At 43.0% G+C, this 15,462-nt stretch overlaps 2 protein-coding genes across 4 annotated transcripts in view; both read right to left on the reverse strand.

The window, feature by feature from the left end:
- The window catches only part of c17h15orf61 (chromosome 17 C15orf61 homolog), a 333,965-nt gene that overhangs the window by 147,993 nt on the left and 170,510 nt on the right, over positions 1–15,462 (reverse strand). The window lies entirely within an intron of this gene.
- The window catches only part of iqch (IQ motif containing H), a 182,352-nt gene that overhangs the window by 134,035 nt on the left and 32,855 nt on the right, over positions 1–15,462 (reverse strand). For 2 of the 3 annotated variants that reach the window (XM_070858532.1, XM_070858530.1), the window contains exons 6-7: positions 7,448–7,571; positions 5,035–5,172 (exon numbers count right to left, since the gene is read on the reverse strand). In XM_070858532.1, the coding sequence (XP_070714633.1) occupies positions 5,035–5,172; positions 7,448–7,571 (262 nt within the window). The remainder of the gene's footprint in view (positions 1–5,034; positions 5,173–7,447; positions 7,572–15,462) is intronic. The other variant, XM_070858531.1, reaches the window with a different exon arrangement.

The raw sequence follows: 15,462 nt of genomic DNA on the forward strand, positions 1-15,462 counted from the left end.
CCTTGGGACGTTTTACTACATTAAAGGTGTTATATAAATGTAAGTTGTTGTTAATGGGCCTGAAATTCCAGGGCTGGGCTTCCCACGGGCGCTGCACCGACATTTTGGTGCTGCGCCCTCCAGCGGTCCCGGTCCCGGTCGGAGGCCTCCTCTCCCTGTGCATCGGAGCACGTTCACGTCTTGCAGATGCACAGGAAGAAGCTGGAGTCACGTGGCACTGGACAGCCAATCAAGGTAAAGTATTCTCATTCATAATGATGGGATCTCTGTAAGTAGGAGTTCTCATTATTATGAATGAGAAACACCCCTCCCCCCAAACACCAAAACACAAATAAAAGATGAAAAAAAGCATCACATATTTTAACATTAATTTAAAGTTAATGGGCTCAATTTTGCCCGCCCATTTTCTGGCGTATTGCCAGAGTTATGCCCATTTTTCTAGGCCAGAAATATTTTGCCAAAGTTTCCCCAATGTATAATTCAAACTTAGTGTCGCGCAGCGTGTCCAGTCAGCTCGGAGAGTGGAGCCTGCTGTCTGCGCCGAAAAAAACGATGCTGCACCTTCTGCGCACGTGCGGAAAAAAGGTGACGTTTTTTCAATGGACTTGCATGCGCAGTAGTTGGCAATCGACCATTGTTAAAGAGCCAGTTGTGTGTGTGACAACGTTGAGTGGTGTGTGAGGGTATTGGAAAAATTTGAGCCCAGCACCCTACGGGCTCTGATGTACCTCATGCGATGACGTTGAATCAATTGTCTCCTGTGTAGCAGCATGATGCAGAAGGCTTGCACATGGCATTGTCAGTATTGCCTCCATAGTTAAATTTTACCTTTGCAAGGAGCCCAAAACAGCAGGAAGGCAGGCAGGACAGGTTCTTTGTTCTCTCTCCCAAAGATCTGTATGGATGGATGACACCCAGGTCTTGTGACTTCTCCCCTTCCTCCCCCCTCCCCAAACTCATTGCAGTCTTGTGCCTAGTGCAGCAGCCTTCCGATCGGCACCTCCCTCCCCGGGCTCAGTGCAGCAGCCTTCCGATCAGCACCTCCCTCCCCGCCCCCCACCCCGGGCTTTTTTCCAGCTGAGCCCCAGCTGTGTCCGGGTACGGGGCTGATTCTGACGGCCGACGCTACGACCCTCCCGCCCTGCTTGCAGACGTTCGGTGATGGCGTAAAAAAATTGGAAAATTTCAGAAATCTTAAGAAACTTCCATGTACTCCGTTGAAAGGTAAAAAAAGGTTAAACTTTATCATGGATATTTAAAGTGTTCTTGACACCCTCCAAAAACTTCGATGAAAAAAATGGCATCTTTCGGCACCGATTTCTCAACGTGCACTGCTTTCTGTTAACTCACCAGAAGGTTTTTCAGGAGTGTCCAGATACGCCGACCTAGGGTTAAAATTTTTTGAGCAAACTGCGAAAAATGATGAAAACTGGCGCAGACATGAGGGAATGTGACATCAAAAAAACCTAACCTAGAAAAATCATAACTAAAGCAGTTACACAAATGTAAATTCCAGGGACAAACTTTGAATTAAATACTGAAGCCAGAAAAAACGGCGCGTGCAAAAAAAACGGCGCAAATGACCCGAGAAAATTGAGCCCAATAAATGTGTTACAAAAAATATATATTTTTCTTATTTTTTTTAAGTTTTGAAATTAGGGTTTAAAATAAACTTACCTTCGTGGGCAGGGCTTTTAAAACAGAAAAATGTGGTTTTAAATCTTATTTTTATTTGTTTTTTTATATGTATTAAAACTCTTACGCTGGTAAAAGTAGGCTATTGACAGATCGGAAAAGCCGTTTTTGGCGCATGCGCATTGTGTGCCGAAAACCAGCTTTTGCGATGCCTTCCTGGTTCCGTACACGCTCCGCAAGGACCCGGAGAGGCCGGAATTTCAGGGCCATTGTTGTTAATGGGAGAAGGGCAAGTTTTGAGAGCTTTTTTTCCTGTTTTAATGTTCACTTTGCTATATTTAGCTCCAAACATTAGATGGGTTTTGCTGGGGTGTGCTCCATTTTTGAGTTTTCTCTCCCGCTAATAATTGTTTCATTATTTTTGGTTGCTGCTGGATTTGATGTTGTAATTTACAAAGAGGTGAGGATGGCTATTCTTTTGTGGGTGTTGAATGCACTGCATAACAGAAGTTGAGAAAGAAGAGTTTATGAGGATCCAATAAACGCAGGTCCAACCAGCCCAGAGATATTTCAACCACATCTGCTATTATCCTGGGACCTGTATCTGGACATGTCATAGGAGAGCCACCTTCAAGGCTCCACTTCGCAACACAGATTGCAACACAGTTGTGACATCTGCTGCACAATAACAAGCACACAACATATGGATCAGGGCTGGCCCTTCCCATAGAAATGAAGGTAGCCACAGCAGGAAACTTTCATGCTACTGCATCAACAACAACAACTTGTATTTATATAGCACCTTTAATGTAGTAAAACGTCACAAAGTATTATAATATAAAAAATTTGATACCGAGCCACATAAGGAGAAATGAGGGCAGATGACCAAAAGCTTGGTCAAAGAGGAAGGTTTTAAGGTGTGTCTTCAAGGAGGAAAGAGAGGTAGAGAGGCAGAGAGGTTTAGACAGGGAATTCCAGAGCCCAGGCAACAGAAGGCACGGCCACCAATGGTTGAACAATTATCATCAGGGATGCTCAAGAGAGCAGAATTAGAGGAGAGCAGACATCTCAAGGGGTTGTGGGGATTACAGAGATAGGGAGGGGCAAGGCCATGGAGGGATTTGAAAACAAGGATGAGAATTCTGAAATTAAGGCGTTGCTTACCGGGAGCCAATGTAGGTCAGCAAGCACAGGGGTGATGGGTGAGCGGGACTTGGTGCGAGTTAGGACATGGGTAGCTGGTCTTCCTTCCAGACTGCACCAGGAGTCTGCTGTGCATACTTGTATCAGGGAAGTGACTGTTTGCAAGATGCACCACCTTCATCACATTTCCTGTGGAAAGGAAGCATCAACTAGACAGGCTACAGTATGCTGGTATCAGGTGGATTGCAAAGGTTGAGTGAGCTGGCACTGTCTGCCCAAAATGGGAAAGTATTCATTGCCTCAGCACTTAACTTCACTCCACTTAATAAGCACAAAATTCACCATAAATTGTCAGCCTAGCTCAGTTGGTAGCTGTAATGCACGCACCTGTGTGAATGCTCACAGGTTGATAGAGCTGTTGCGTTGTGAGTGGCTTAGCCAGTCAGTTGGGTTCAGGGGATCCACGATGAGGCAGGTGGTTGTGAGTCTGGTGGATGAACTGGTAATGTGTAGTGTGACTGATAAACCTTTTGCTAATGAACTAAATAGTTCTTAATAGCAATGTGTCGCTATGAAATCTTAAGCAAAGAGCCCATGAAGCAAATACATTACAGTAGCATTCTTGTCTCTATCAAAAGGTCATGAATTCAAGCCCTACTTCGGGACTTGAGCACACAATTTAGGCTGACCTATCAGTGCAGTACTGAAGGGAGTGCTTCATTGATAAAGGTGCTGTCTTTCGGATGGCCCTAGCCATCTATTCAGGTTGATGTAAAAGATCCCATGGTACTATTCGAAGAAGAGCAAGGAATTTTGTTCAGTGGCCTGGCCAACCTTTATCCCTCAACCAACACTTCCGAAACACAGATTAACTGGCCTCATATCCCATTTAGTTTGTGGGACCTTGCTCTGTGCAAATTGGCTGCGGCATTTACCTACAAAATAACAGTGACTGCACTTCAAGAAAGTATTTCATTGAGTATGAAGCTTTGGGACTTCCTGAGGATATAAACGGTGTTATATAAATTCTTCCTTTCTAAATGGAACAAAACAACTAATATTTTTGATACTTCATGAAAATTAAATGACTTCACATTCTAATTACTGGAATCTCTTTTTTCCTTTGAGAGTTCGTTTGAAGGGAATGTTGAAAGTGTAAACATTCCCAATCCATACCTCACAATACAGTAACGAGGGCTCACACAGCCTCCAGCCACTCTGAAACCAATGCTCAAAGGAATACAGTGCACCATTAAATCGGTCTTCTTTTTTTAACCTCTCTACCCAATTAATTTTTAATGTATAGTCTAAACAGAATAGCTCGGAAGACCTATGGGATAATGATTTATATCCTACTTGTGACACTGACCGTAACTCATCCACGACTTTCGTTCTCATGAGCCAGGTCACTTATAGGACATGAATCATATTCTACAATTCTTCGTAATGTATCCTCTGTATATGTACTGCTGCAAGATTCTGCATGTAAATTGCACGGTAAAAATTGGCTCTACTTCTGTATTCTTGTTATTTTTACTTTGCCTACCAACTGTATTTTAGATCCCGATACAATTTCTTGAGCATTTTTATTTTTAATTCCTCTTTTCCCGAAGGTGCTGAATAATGATGGGGATGGTTCCAAAGATGCTGGTTGCCCTCCATACTTTACTAATGTGGTCATTCTTGACGTGCAAGCCCAGAGCATTGCGTGTTGCCGGGTCATTCAACCAAGGAGGGCATCACAACTGAGCCTAATAGTATATTCATCCAATGTCCCCACACAATTTGCGGCAGGAGTCCCTGGAAAGCAATCAGGACTGGGGACCCTGGATAATTTATTTCCCCTCTCTTTAGGCTAGGGGCACCATGGTTAACTGCAGGGCTCCAATTGCTTTTGTGAACAAGATCAGTTAACTCTGCACAGACCCCAAACTGAATCCCGGACCCTCTGGTCTGTGAGGCTTAATGCTGCACCACGCAATGTCTTTACTGGGCTGCAATGTATATAACTAAGCTCTGGAACTCCCTCCCTAAACCACTCCGTGTCTCTCTACCTCTTTCCTCATTTAAGAGGCTCCTTAAAACCTAAAATGTGCCTTAATTTCTTCTTTCGTGGCTCGGTGTCAAATGTATCTGTTTTGTCTTGTAACACTGCTGTAAAGCGCCTTGGGACGTTTTACTACGTTAAAGGCGCTATATAATTAAAAGTTATTATTATTATAATAACCAGAAAAAAGTCTTCAGCATTCTTTTTACCGAATATTTCCTGGGGTGACTTCTTATATTTCTCTTCAATATCATGAATCATTGCTGCTTTTTGTTGCAAAGCTGGTGGGTGAAGAATCAGATCAGATGCTGGAGGAATTAGGCCTCGTTCAATCAAGCTTAGAATACCTATAAGAGAAGCAAAATATTAGCAGTGGCAACTGTGAGTAATGCAAAATAACTATTTGATGCAGTAGTATGTTATAGCTTTAGGGAATTGGGCAGCGCCATGGGTTAGACCCTGGCCTTCACCACCATGGCATAGAATTAAAATGATTCCAGCATGCAGCCAGCGCAACCCGTGTTGTTCATTGGCTGAACACCTGATTTGGGGGTGGCGGGGGGTGGGTGGATGCCGGGTGGCGGAAATCGAATGGCACTTCTAGGTAGCCAGCACCTCTTAAAAGAGGAGGTGCACTCTGGCAGCAGGCAACAAGGAAACATTTCTCACCACAGAAATGGCTGCAAGATCTGCAGATCAGGCAGAAAGCCCTACAGGCAACACCTCCGCCACCAGTGGGAAGAGATCGCAGAGGAGGTCAATACCAGGAGCTTAGCTACAAGGACAGGGCTGCAATGCCGGAAAAAGTTCAACGACTTCACCAGAATGGTCAAGGTAACAATATTGCTCTTTTTCTCTCTGCTCACACCTCCAGCCTCACTGCTAACAATTCTCCCTTTCCCTGCTTCCCTTCAGTCTGCTACAATCACTAACACATTTAATTTCACCTCCTTCTCCTCATACTCACACACTCACCACTATTGCAACCCTCACTTCCCCACACCTCATATCTGGTGCATTGCATACCATCTATTCACCATAACAGGCACTGTCTCTAAAGACCTCATAGGGATGTCACAGCACACTCCCTTCTTTCTTGCAGGAGAAGGTCATGCACAACTCCAGAGAAGAAGCTACCACCAAGCCCGGCTCCACACCCTGTCCCCTGTCGAAGAAAGCGACAGGCCATCACAGGAAGGGCGAGTGTCATGGCTGTGGCGAGTGCCAATGATGGAGCAGATGTCATGCATCTTCCTTTTCCCTTCCTACTTCTATCTTATCTTACACATTCTGCATGACAAACTACAGATGCTTTCACCAGCCACTTCTTTCTTTGCTCCCTCTTCACACTACATGTCCCTCTCTTTCATTTCAAATGCTGAAGATGTGAAGCTACCTCTGCCACTTCAGGAAGATGCAGCGTCACCCAATTTCACCCTAGCAAGCACCAGCTCAGAGACTGGCACCACGCATAAATTATAAGGTGGGCTAGAGGACGGGTCGTCACATGGTGAATCAGCAAGCACCAATGTGCAAGAATTAAGGTGGGGGGGATTTAAGATGCCACAGGTGCCAGCTTGCTGGAAGGCAAGATCGCATACTAGCTCTGCTGCAGACAATACAGATGCTAACTTCAAGGGGCCAGGCTACTGAAGAAGGCTGATGGGCATACGCTAGGAAATGCTAGGTACACTGAGCAGTCTGCCAGCGAGCTTGCATACAATGTTGCAGCGCATGGAGGAGTCCAGCCCCAACTTGTGTCAAGACTTCATGCAGAGCCTGGAGAAATTCTGTCCAATAAGGACCGAGTGGTCAGCTCCAGGAGCACTAGTCTCCCACGCCAATACGACCACAAATTTCACACAAAAAAATTGTGGTTATGATTATAATGTATGCACCTGTGAGTATGCTCACAGGTTTGTAGAGCTGTTGCTACATCCGAGCTAGAGTGTACCTGGAGATGGAGCACACGGTGTCCACCGGTACACTTGCGGCCTTCCGCGGGAGGTGGGCACCGGAGGGACTGGAATGCATCATCACACCCGGCAACCAAATTTTAATTTGAACCATGTGTAAAGTTTAATTTGTCTTTAAGTTTGTCAGTTTTAGTGCCCTCGAAACCCCCACCCTACTTTTAGCCAGGGGGCACTTGTATAATGTGTGTTTTTGGTGCCCTCAAAAAAAACAAAAAAAAAACAAGGGGCCACTTGAAAAGTTTTTGGAGTGTGACCCCCCCTTTAATCAGGGGGCACTTGATTATGGTTTCTACAAAAATAGTTGTAGAGCTGTTGCATTGTGAGTGGCTTAGCCAGCCACGTGATGTTACCAAGATTCAATAAAGCCCCAGTCACTTGAGTCCAGGTCATCCACGACGAGGTAAGCAGTTGTGAGCCTAGTGAATGAACTGTTAATGTGTAGTGTGATTGTTAAATCTTTATTAATAAACCAACTAGTTCTTAATAGAAAAGTGTTGCTATGAATTCTTAAGCAAAGAACCCATGAAGCAAATACATTACAATGATGTTGCTGTAGTTAGGACTCATGCAGCAAAACAAAATCCTTGAACTGGCTCCTGCCTGACCTCGTTGCCCACAACATGTGATTTCCTGTAGCGCTACTGACCTTTCCGTGCATCTTTTTCAGATACAAATGGAGGAAGGAGGGATGGATCTTCACGCTGAGGAGCAGGCAAAACGGCGAGCTTGTCAATTGTAGGACCTTTAACAAGTTTTTGCAATGGTGTCTGCTGGAAAGAAAAGCTATGAATTATTATTTTTTTTCTTTTGATGAGGTACTGGCTATAAACTTTTGTTGTGAATTTCACGTGCATTTACTTGCAGCAAACATCAGTGTAGCCCACTAGGGGTTCAAAAATCAATGGCTCACTGTTGACATCTGAAGTTATTATGGTATATACACTTGTAATAAATTATTGCTGGTTACATTATGCCTTTTCTGGCTTTCAGTTGAAGGCTTTCCATTTTAATTACTGCTTTTTTTGTACATATACAAAATATTTTAAATGTTTTCCCCACCAATGTTAGCACACATTATTTTTGTTAAACTGCATATTTTTATAAATAAACTTTGTGTTTTCTGTACATTTTTTCCATCTCTAATGGTGAATTAGGTGAAAGGGAATGTTGAGACACTTTTCCCCCTTCAGCCAACTCTGGTCCAGTCTGATGGGATGAGCGTCTCCTCTCTCATGTGGATATTAAGAGTCAGATACATCATTAATTTAGACAAATGATGCTCTAGCACTTCCAAGAACCTCCCGCCTTTCACCAGTACTCCTCAGATGATTGACACCTCTAGCCATAGCCTGTTTGGCTGGGAGATATGGAAAGCCAGAATTCAGTGTTGTACGCTTGTCTTTTCGTAAGGGCATTAGGAGGCACAGTTATCCCAACTTCCATATAATGGGCTCAATTTTGGCCAGGAGTTGCTCTGTTTTTTTTGGAGTAACTTGGTTTTTCTGGCGTAACTTAAAAATCCCCATTTTCCCCAATCAATTTGCACTCGCGTAACTGAGTTAGTTACGATTTTTTTAAGTTCGTTTTTTTTTCTCAAAAGGGGGCGTTACCAGCCACCTACGCTAGTTCTGCCAATTTAGGCAACTTTGGCCAGCTAATAGTTACTCCATTTATACTTAGGCCAGGGTATGTGGCCACTTCAGAAAACCATTGCAGAGAGTTAAAGAAATCGGCACAGGTAGGTACATCGGAGGCCATTCGGCCTGGGATAGGGGCGAGAAGTGGAGAGGATCTGCATTTAAACCACCAAGCCTTACAAACCACCAAACCTTGCAAATAAAACCTTGAATGATAGGCTACATAAAAATAGAAACTCGACACTGCAAGAAACATTTGCTCAACCTGACAGTACTAAGTGCAACCAGTTCCATAAAGGAAAAATATATTCCATTCCTCAGCCTTTATCTTAATGCACAAACAAATTCACCAAGATACTCTGTCTTAAAACTATAGGGTAAACTCAGCAGTCCCACACTCTCAGTGAGGAGCCATGCTCAAAGAGTTTCCTTTGAGTACAATCTGGAGGCCATTCGGCCAGGGCTAGGGGCAGGCAGGAGAACTGATAGAAATCACCGGCAGGCAGGAGCACTATCAGTTCTCCTGCCTGCCCCTAGCCCAACAACCGAGGCAGAATAAATGCAGAGAACTTTACCTGAAGGAGTCCATCACCATGCTCTGAAAGTGAGAGAGACCTACTGTTGTTGCAGACTGGCAGCGCTACACCAGCGGACGCCACTGCGCATGTGCAGACGTCCCGGCACAGCTTTCGGCACAACTCGCTGGCTCCACCCCCGACTCGACTGGCCACGCTGCGCGACTGCAGTAAAGAGGCTGGACAGCGGCCAAAGTGGCAACAAAATATTTTGGTGCACCTCAGAACACAGATAAGTGGCGCAACTCCAGTAAGTGCGCCGAAAAATGGGCTCGGCCAAAATTAAGGCCAGAAAGTGGAAGGGCCCAAAAGGAATAGAATTAATGCCCTATAGTTTTGCTTTATCTTTTCTTTCTTTTCCTGCGTACTTGGCAACCTTTAAACTATTCCATTCAAACTGCTGCAGAAACAGACCATTCTCTGCAATGATCCTTTGCAGTGCATTCTGTGCATATAAAAGTAGGAGGGAATGGGAGTACATATTACAACTATTAAACGATTATCAGTAAGCATCAAGAAAATCGTATTTCATAGAATCATAGAGACTTACAGCACAGAAGGAGGCTATTTCGGCCCATCGTGTCCGCGCCGGCCGACCAAGAGCTATCCAGCCTAATCCCACTTTCCAGCTCTTGGTCCGTAGCCCTGTAGGTTACGGCACTTTAAGTGCACATCCAAGTATTTTTTTCAATGTGTTGGGGGTTTCTGCCTCTTTCACCCTTTCAGGCAGTGAGTTGGAGACCCCCACCACCCTCTGGGTGAAGACATTTCCTCTCATATCTCCTCTAAACCTCCCCTCAATTACTTTAAATCTATGCCCTCTGGTTGTTGACCCCCTCTGCCAAGGGAAATAGGTCCTTCCTATCCACTCTATCCAGGCCCCTCATAATTTTATACACCTCAATCAGGTCTCCCCTCAGCCTCCTCTGTTCCAAAGAAAACAGACCCAGCCTATCCAATCTTTCCTCATAGCCAAAATTTTCCAGTCCAAGCAACATTCTTGTAAATCTCCTCTGCACCCTTTCCAGTGCAATCACATCTTTCCTGTAATGCAGTGACCAGAACTGCACGCAGTACTCCAGCTGCGGCCTAACCTGTTACGGTTTAAGCATAACCTCCTTGCGCTTGTATTCCATGCCTTGGCTAATAAAGGAAAGTATTCCATATGCTTTCTTAACCACCTTATCTACCTGGCCTGCTATCTTCAGGGATCTGTGGACCTGCACTCCAAGGTCCCTTTGTTCCTCTACACTTTTCAATGTCATACCATTTAACGTATTTAATGAAACTCTTTCTGGCATAGGCAGTACTCCATTCTCTATTTCAAGCATTTTTACCACTGTAAACATTTTTAAAATACTTAATATAGCACGTACTACATCACTCAGAACTGTTGCTCAGATTTTCATATACAGTGAATTACTTTGAAGTACAGTGACTGCTAATATGTAAGAAAAATTAGCAATCATAGCAGTTCTTTAAGAGACATGGTTGCTGCGCATGTCTGCTATCATTTACTCCAGGGACGGTTAAAAATTAAATGCTCAATGTAAAGCAACAATGCTTCAAAACAGAAGACAGTTTTGTGACAAATAATGTAGAGGACAAATAAGGATACTGCAATCTGAATGAGCAAACAGTAGGCATTTACAGGAAATGTGGCTGTCTTGATGATGTAGCAAAAAATGTCTGCAGAGTTTACTTGATGCAGAACTTTATTGAAATTTCAAGCTTTGCTTTATGAGAATTTAAAAAAAAAAGAGCAGAAGTAGCATAAAGTGAAAGAGGAGAAAAAAAGGGAAAAAAAAAGAGATATGTGCTGGCTGATAGCGTTGAGAATGTCAGTTCCAGGCAGAAGTCCAGCTTGCACCAGTCAGAAAGTATGGACCTATCTTATTGTAATTCATGGCTGGACCTCTATCATGCCCACAGACAGCTGTAAACCAGCAGCCCATAGCATCCCAATCAGGCAGCATGTTACCGAAGAATGCTGAAACACACTGGAACACCATTACTGCATCCATGCAGCACGTTTCTGTTGCACCCTGCGTGGCTGAATGACAGGCTTGTCTTGTATTCCAGATGACAAGCGCTGGATAAAAACTTAAACAAATGGTGACCTTTAGAAAGATTAATTTGTTTACCAACAAATGTTCTTCTGTCATAAGAGATGGGGGTGACCTTCACTTCCCAAATGCTGGGTTGAAAGTATACTGATTGTAGTCATCTGTTCCTTAGCTCTGCCTTGGCAATTAGCTCCTATTTTTGTCACAATGACACTGTATTAATTCGTGTATTTCTTGTAAAAATTTTATGAATGCAAAACGCAATTTTTGAATTACTGCAGTGTAACCGGAATCTAATGGATTAGACACAGGCCAGATCACATTCAAGAGGAACAATAAATGTCGATTGCAGTTTTTATTATAAAAATATGGGGAATAAAAATAAATGGAGCCAAGGTACACTTGTGCACAATGGGTACTGTTAAGCACTTGTATGTAATTTGGATATGTGCTAATAACCCTGTTCAGTTGCTGATTTTATTTTTAAAATCACAGTTTTCATCCCTCCATTTTAAATGCATTCTCAGTATATTTGACTGCAAGCACCTCAATGTAAATTCCATATATATTCAAGGGAATTAAGTGTCAAATGATTGAGTAATGCCTGTTTATAGACAAGTCAAATGGTTTCAATGAAGTGCAGAAAGTCACGTAATGGTAGCAAATTGCAGCTCTACAAACCTGACTTTCAATGCTGCCCATAATGACAAGGGCATGTTGTGAAAAATATATGGCTCTTAAATGATCAGAGTTAATTAACTAAATTGTCATGGTAGTTTGTCCACTTCTTTGAGCTCAAAATCATCCGTTCCAGGGGAACCATGCTCATTATGACATCTAGTAGATAGGATATAAACGGAGCACAAACCAAACAGCTAAAGAGGCAACAGCACCAGGATAAAAAAACATTCACAATATTGCTTTTGTCAAGTTTGCTCTACGAAAGTGTTTTTTTTTAACTGCACATTAGTGCCTGCTCCCAGCCAGTTTCCGAGTGCTGCTTTACAATAATCTTCTGACTAATGTTATGGTTATATTATGTTTGTTTTATGCACAGCACCACTAGCCAAGCTGTGTACTGTATTATACGTTGGGGAATATTTCCCTTCTTTTCCTCAAAGAGTGAATAATCATATTTTCGGTGGTGTTTAATAATCAAAATTGTGCATGCTCCTGATTTTACTGTGGCTGGCTTTGTGCAACATGAATTTGCTAATAGGAACAGCAAGAAAAATTTCCAATTATGCCGTACCTGTAATAATTCTCATTTCACATTTATCAAGCAGCTGATGAGCTACTTAACTAGTATAAAAGATGAAAACATAGTTAATCCAGCTTTGTATTAACAGTATTTATTCAAAGAAAAGAAGTATTTACAAATGGCTGCAGAAAATGTTTGCAAAGTCTGACTTAATGGCCTGGATATAGTTTGAGCACTTGTCGGTCTGCCTATTTGACAAATGAAGCCCAAGAAGGCAGCCCCACAAATATTAGCAGGCTGTACCTGGGCCAACTCTTTGTCTACTGCTCCAAAGACCTGGAATGAGATCATGTTGAAGAAGAGCATCGCCGTCCTTAACGTGGAGATGAAAGGCGTTTGTAAAAATTAATATGAATTAAAAAATCTTAGGGGTAGAAATTCATCTCGGGAGATGACGCAAAGCGGGCGGGTATCGGATCAGCCGCCTGTCCATTATACGCAGTGTCTGAAATTTAATTCCGTTGACCACAATGGAGCTGAGAATCAGATGCTGCGTATAACGGCAGCAGAGCAGACACTGCACCTTTTGCACCACCACCCGAGACGAATTTCTAGGCCTCTGTAGTTATAGATAGATGCTCGGAGCAGTTTTATCACAGAAATAAATAATTTGGAGATGAAGGATATATATATGGAATACAAAGGTGTTGGTACTTATCGGCAAAAACTTATAGATCAATGCTACGAAGGATGTAGCAAAGAAGGTATAACTAGGAAAACTAGTAGGCAAATTGCATTACACATGCCACAATAGCAAATGATTTATAGTGCTGAAACCATCCTGTGTTATAATATTAGGCTAAATTGGCATGCAACAGGAGGGCAAGAGTGGTAAAGATGGTGGTTCCTACAGAGTAAGCCTTTAACTACTTTCAAAGAGAATTTAGTGCACATAATAGGGAAGGAGGTTCTATAAAGCACCGCACCTATGGAAATTGGATTGAGACACTGACAACCAGGTGTGTCCATTGATCCAATAGTTTACAGTTGTGAAATATGTGACATCAATGTGAGCATGAACACAGGGACATGTGTGCAGAGGCAAATTAGCTGAGAAACAGTGATGTCAGCAGCGGTTTTATGTCACCATGAAGAACTGCAAAGGTAGATTCAAGCAATGCCTCAGAAAGCACTGAGACCCGAGCGACTCAAGCAAAGGATGCTCCTGGCACTGATAAATGTACATCGGTGGTGGATGCAGATGGAGGCAGTGGGCATTCTGTATCACAGGCAGCTAACCAATTGATTCAGATGCCACCCACCACCCTGACTCTCTCAGCTACGGGAGCTCAGAAAGAATGCCATAGACATAATATATAAAAGCACACAGTCTCAATGGATAAGCACAGTAGGAATGCAAACTAAACACAAGACCCACTTGCACTGAAATAAATGACTAGATGCATGCTGCCAATAATGTCCTATCCTTTGGAGAAGTTATAATCTGGCAAAACTCTAACTGTTTCTGGTGGTTGCTGCGGAAGTGTATTCACCTGTGGTTTGGCAAAACAAGGCTTTAGTTATGTTTTAAATGCAGCTTGAACAACGTACCAACAGACTCCTGAATTGTCCCCTGTTGGCGCCTGGGCAGATTCTGTGCGAGCAGAGACTTTGGGGTTAATCTTAATCTGGGGAAATGCTGTAAAATGGCCAATATCAAATTAGCCTCCCATTATATACCGTGGAATGATACAGTGGAGGAGGCCATTCAGCAAAGAACTATCCAATTAACCCCACTTCCCGCTCTTTCCCTGTAGCCCAGTAATTTTTTTTCTCTTCAAGTATTTATCCAATTCTCTTGAATGTTACTATTGAATCTGTTTCCACCACCCTTTCAGATCACAACAACTCGCTGTTAAAAAAAATGTTTCCTCATGTCGCCTCTGGTTCGTTTGCCAATGGAAGGGAAAATTGGGTGGGATATATAAAGGGCATCTAATTCGATATCGGCCATTTTACACTATCGCCCCAAGTTAAGATTAATCCCTTTCACTCCTGCTCACATTGTAGTCCCTGCAAGTCCGACTTGCAGATCAGTTGACACAGCTCAGTCACAGCAATTCGGCTGAACCCGAACCTCATTGTGCAGTGGTCCTTGGGGAGGTCCAGATAGAGGTGTCTGGTATGGTCGACTCTGTCCCCAGGGTAGTTCATTGTTACAGCAGTTTTAGTCCTTTGCCCCCTGTGCACCTACTCAACCATCTCCTCCCTGCACTGTGTAATAACTGACAATGGTGCTGTAGGGCTCCAAACTTCATTGCACTAATCACTGCTGCTAATATTCTGGTGATCCTCCCTTTCTTTCTGTTAATGAGCAACAAACCCCGAGCAGCAGTTTAGGATTTATGTTCCATTTACATCCCCCTGCAATATTTCTTTCCACTGACCTTTAACAAGTCATTTGCAATCAACAAGCCCTTAACAAGAATAATCATTCACAGCCTCCTTGTTAAATGATAAACTGATCAGAGTTGGTATGTAGGGGTATTTTAGTTTGATAGTGGCATGTACATCCTAAAACTAATTCAGCACCTATTGGCTAAAAACAGCTGGTTGTTCTGGTTGGGAGAAAAGAAACATCTATTTTAATGAGGAAATTGGAAACGTGGTATGTAGAGGGGGAGGGGGTACTTTTTCTGGTCATTATAGGGCATATTTTCCCATTGGCACAGTTCCCATTAAATTCACGTACTAAATTCCGCTGTGCACTTTTTTTTTTAAAAAGCTCCACAATCCATTTGTTTTAAAATGGTTGAATTTAGGACATGCATATTAAGCATTCGCACAGGAACAGTGCCGGTCTGGCAATATACCCCTCTGGGTAACAACATCGTAAATGCAATCATGATGATTTCCTCTGGTCGATATTTCTTTTTGATCGAAGTACCAACCAGAAGGAGTCTTCAGGAACGTATTTAATTGGTGTACGAAGCACCCAGAGTATCTCTTCTCCTACTATGAATAGCACTGTCTCATTTTACCTACAATTTTGCATTGATTGACCTGCAGGAATACAGTTGTCAAAGTTTCTGATCTAACCTGCAAAACGTAGCTGGTATCCAAGCTGATTTACCTCTGCAGTAGGTACAATACGATACTTTGTTGAAAGCGTAAAAGTACCT

Source organism: Pristiophorus japonicus, chromosome 17, assembly GCF_044704955.1.
Source record: "Pristiophorus japonicus isolate sPriJap1 chromosome 17, sPriJap1.hap1, whole genome shotgun sequence".
Lineage (NCBI taxonomy): Eukaryota > Metazoa > Chordata > Chondrichthyes > Pristiophoridae > Pristiophorus > Pristiophorus japonicus.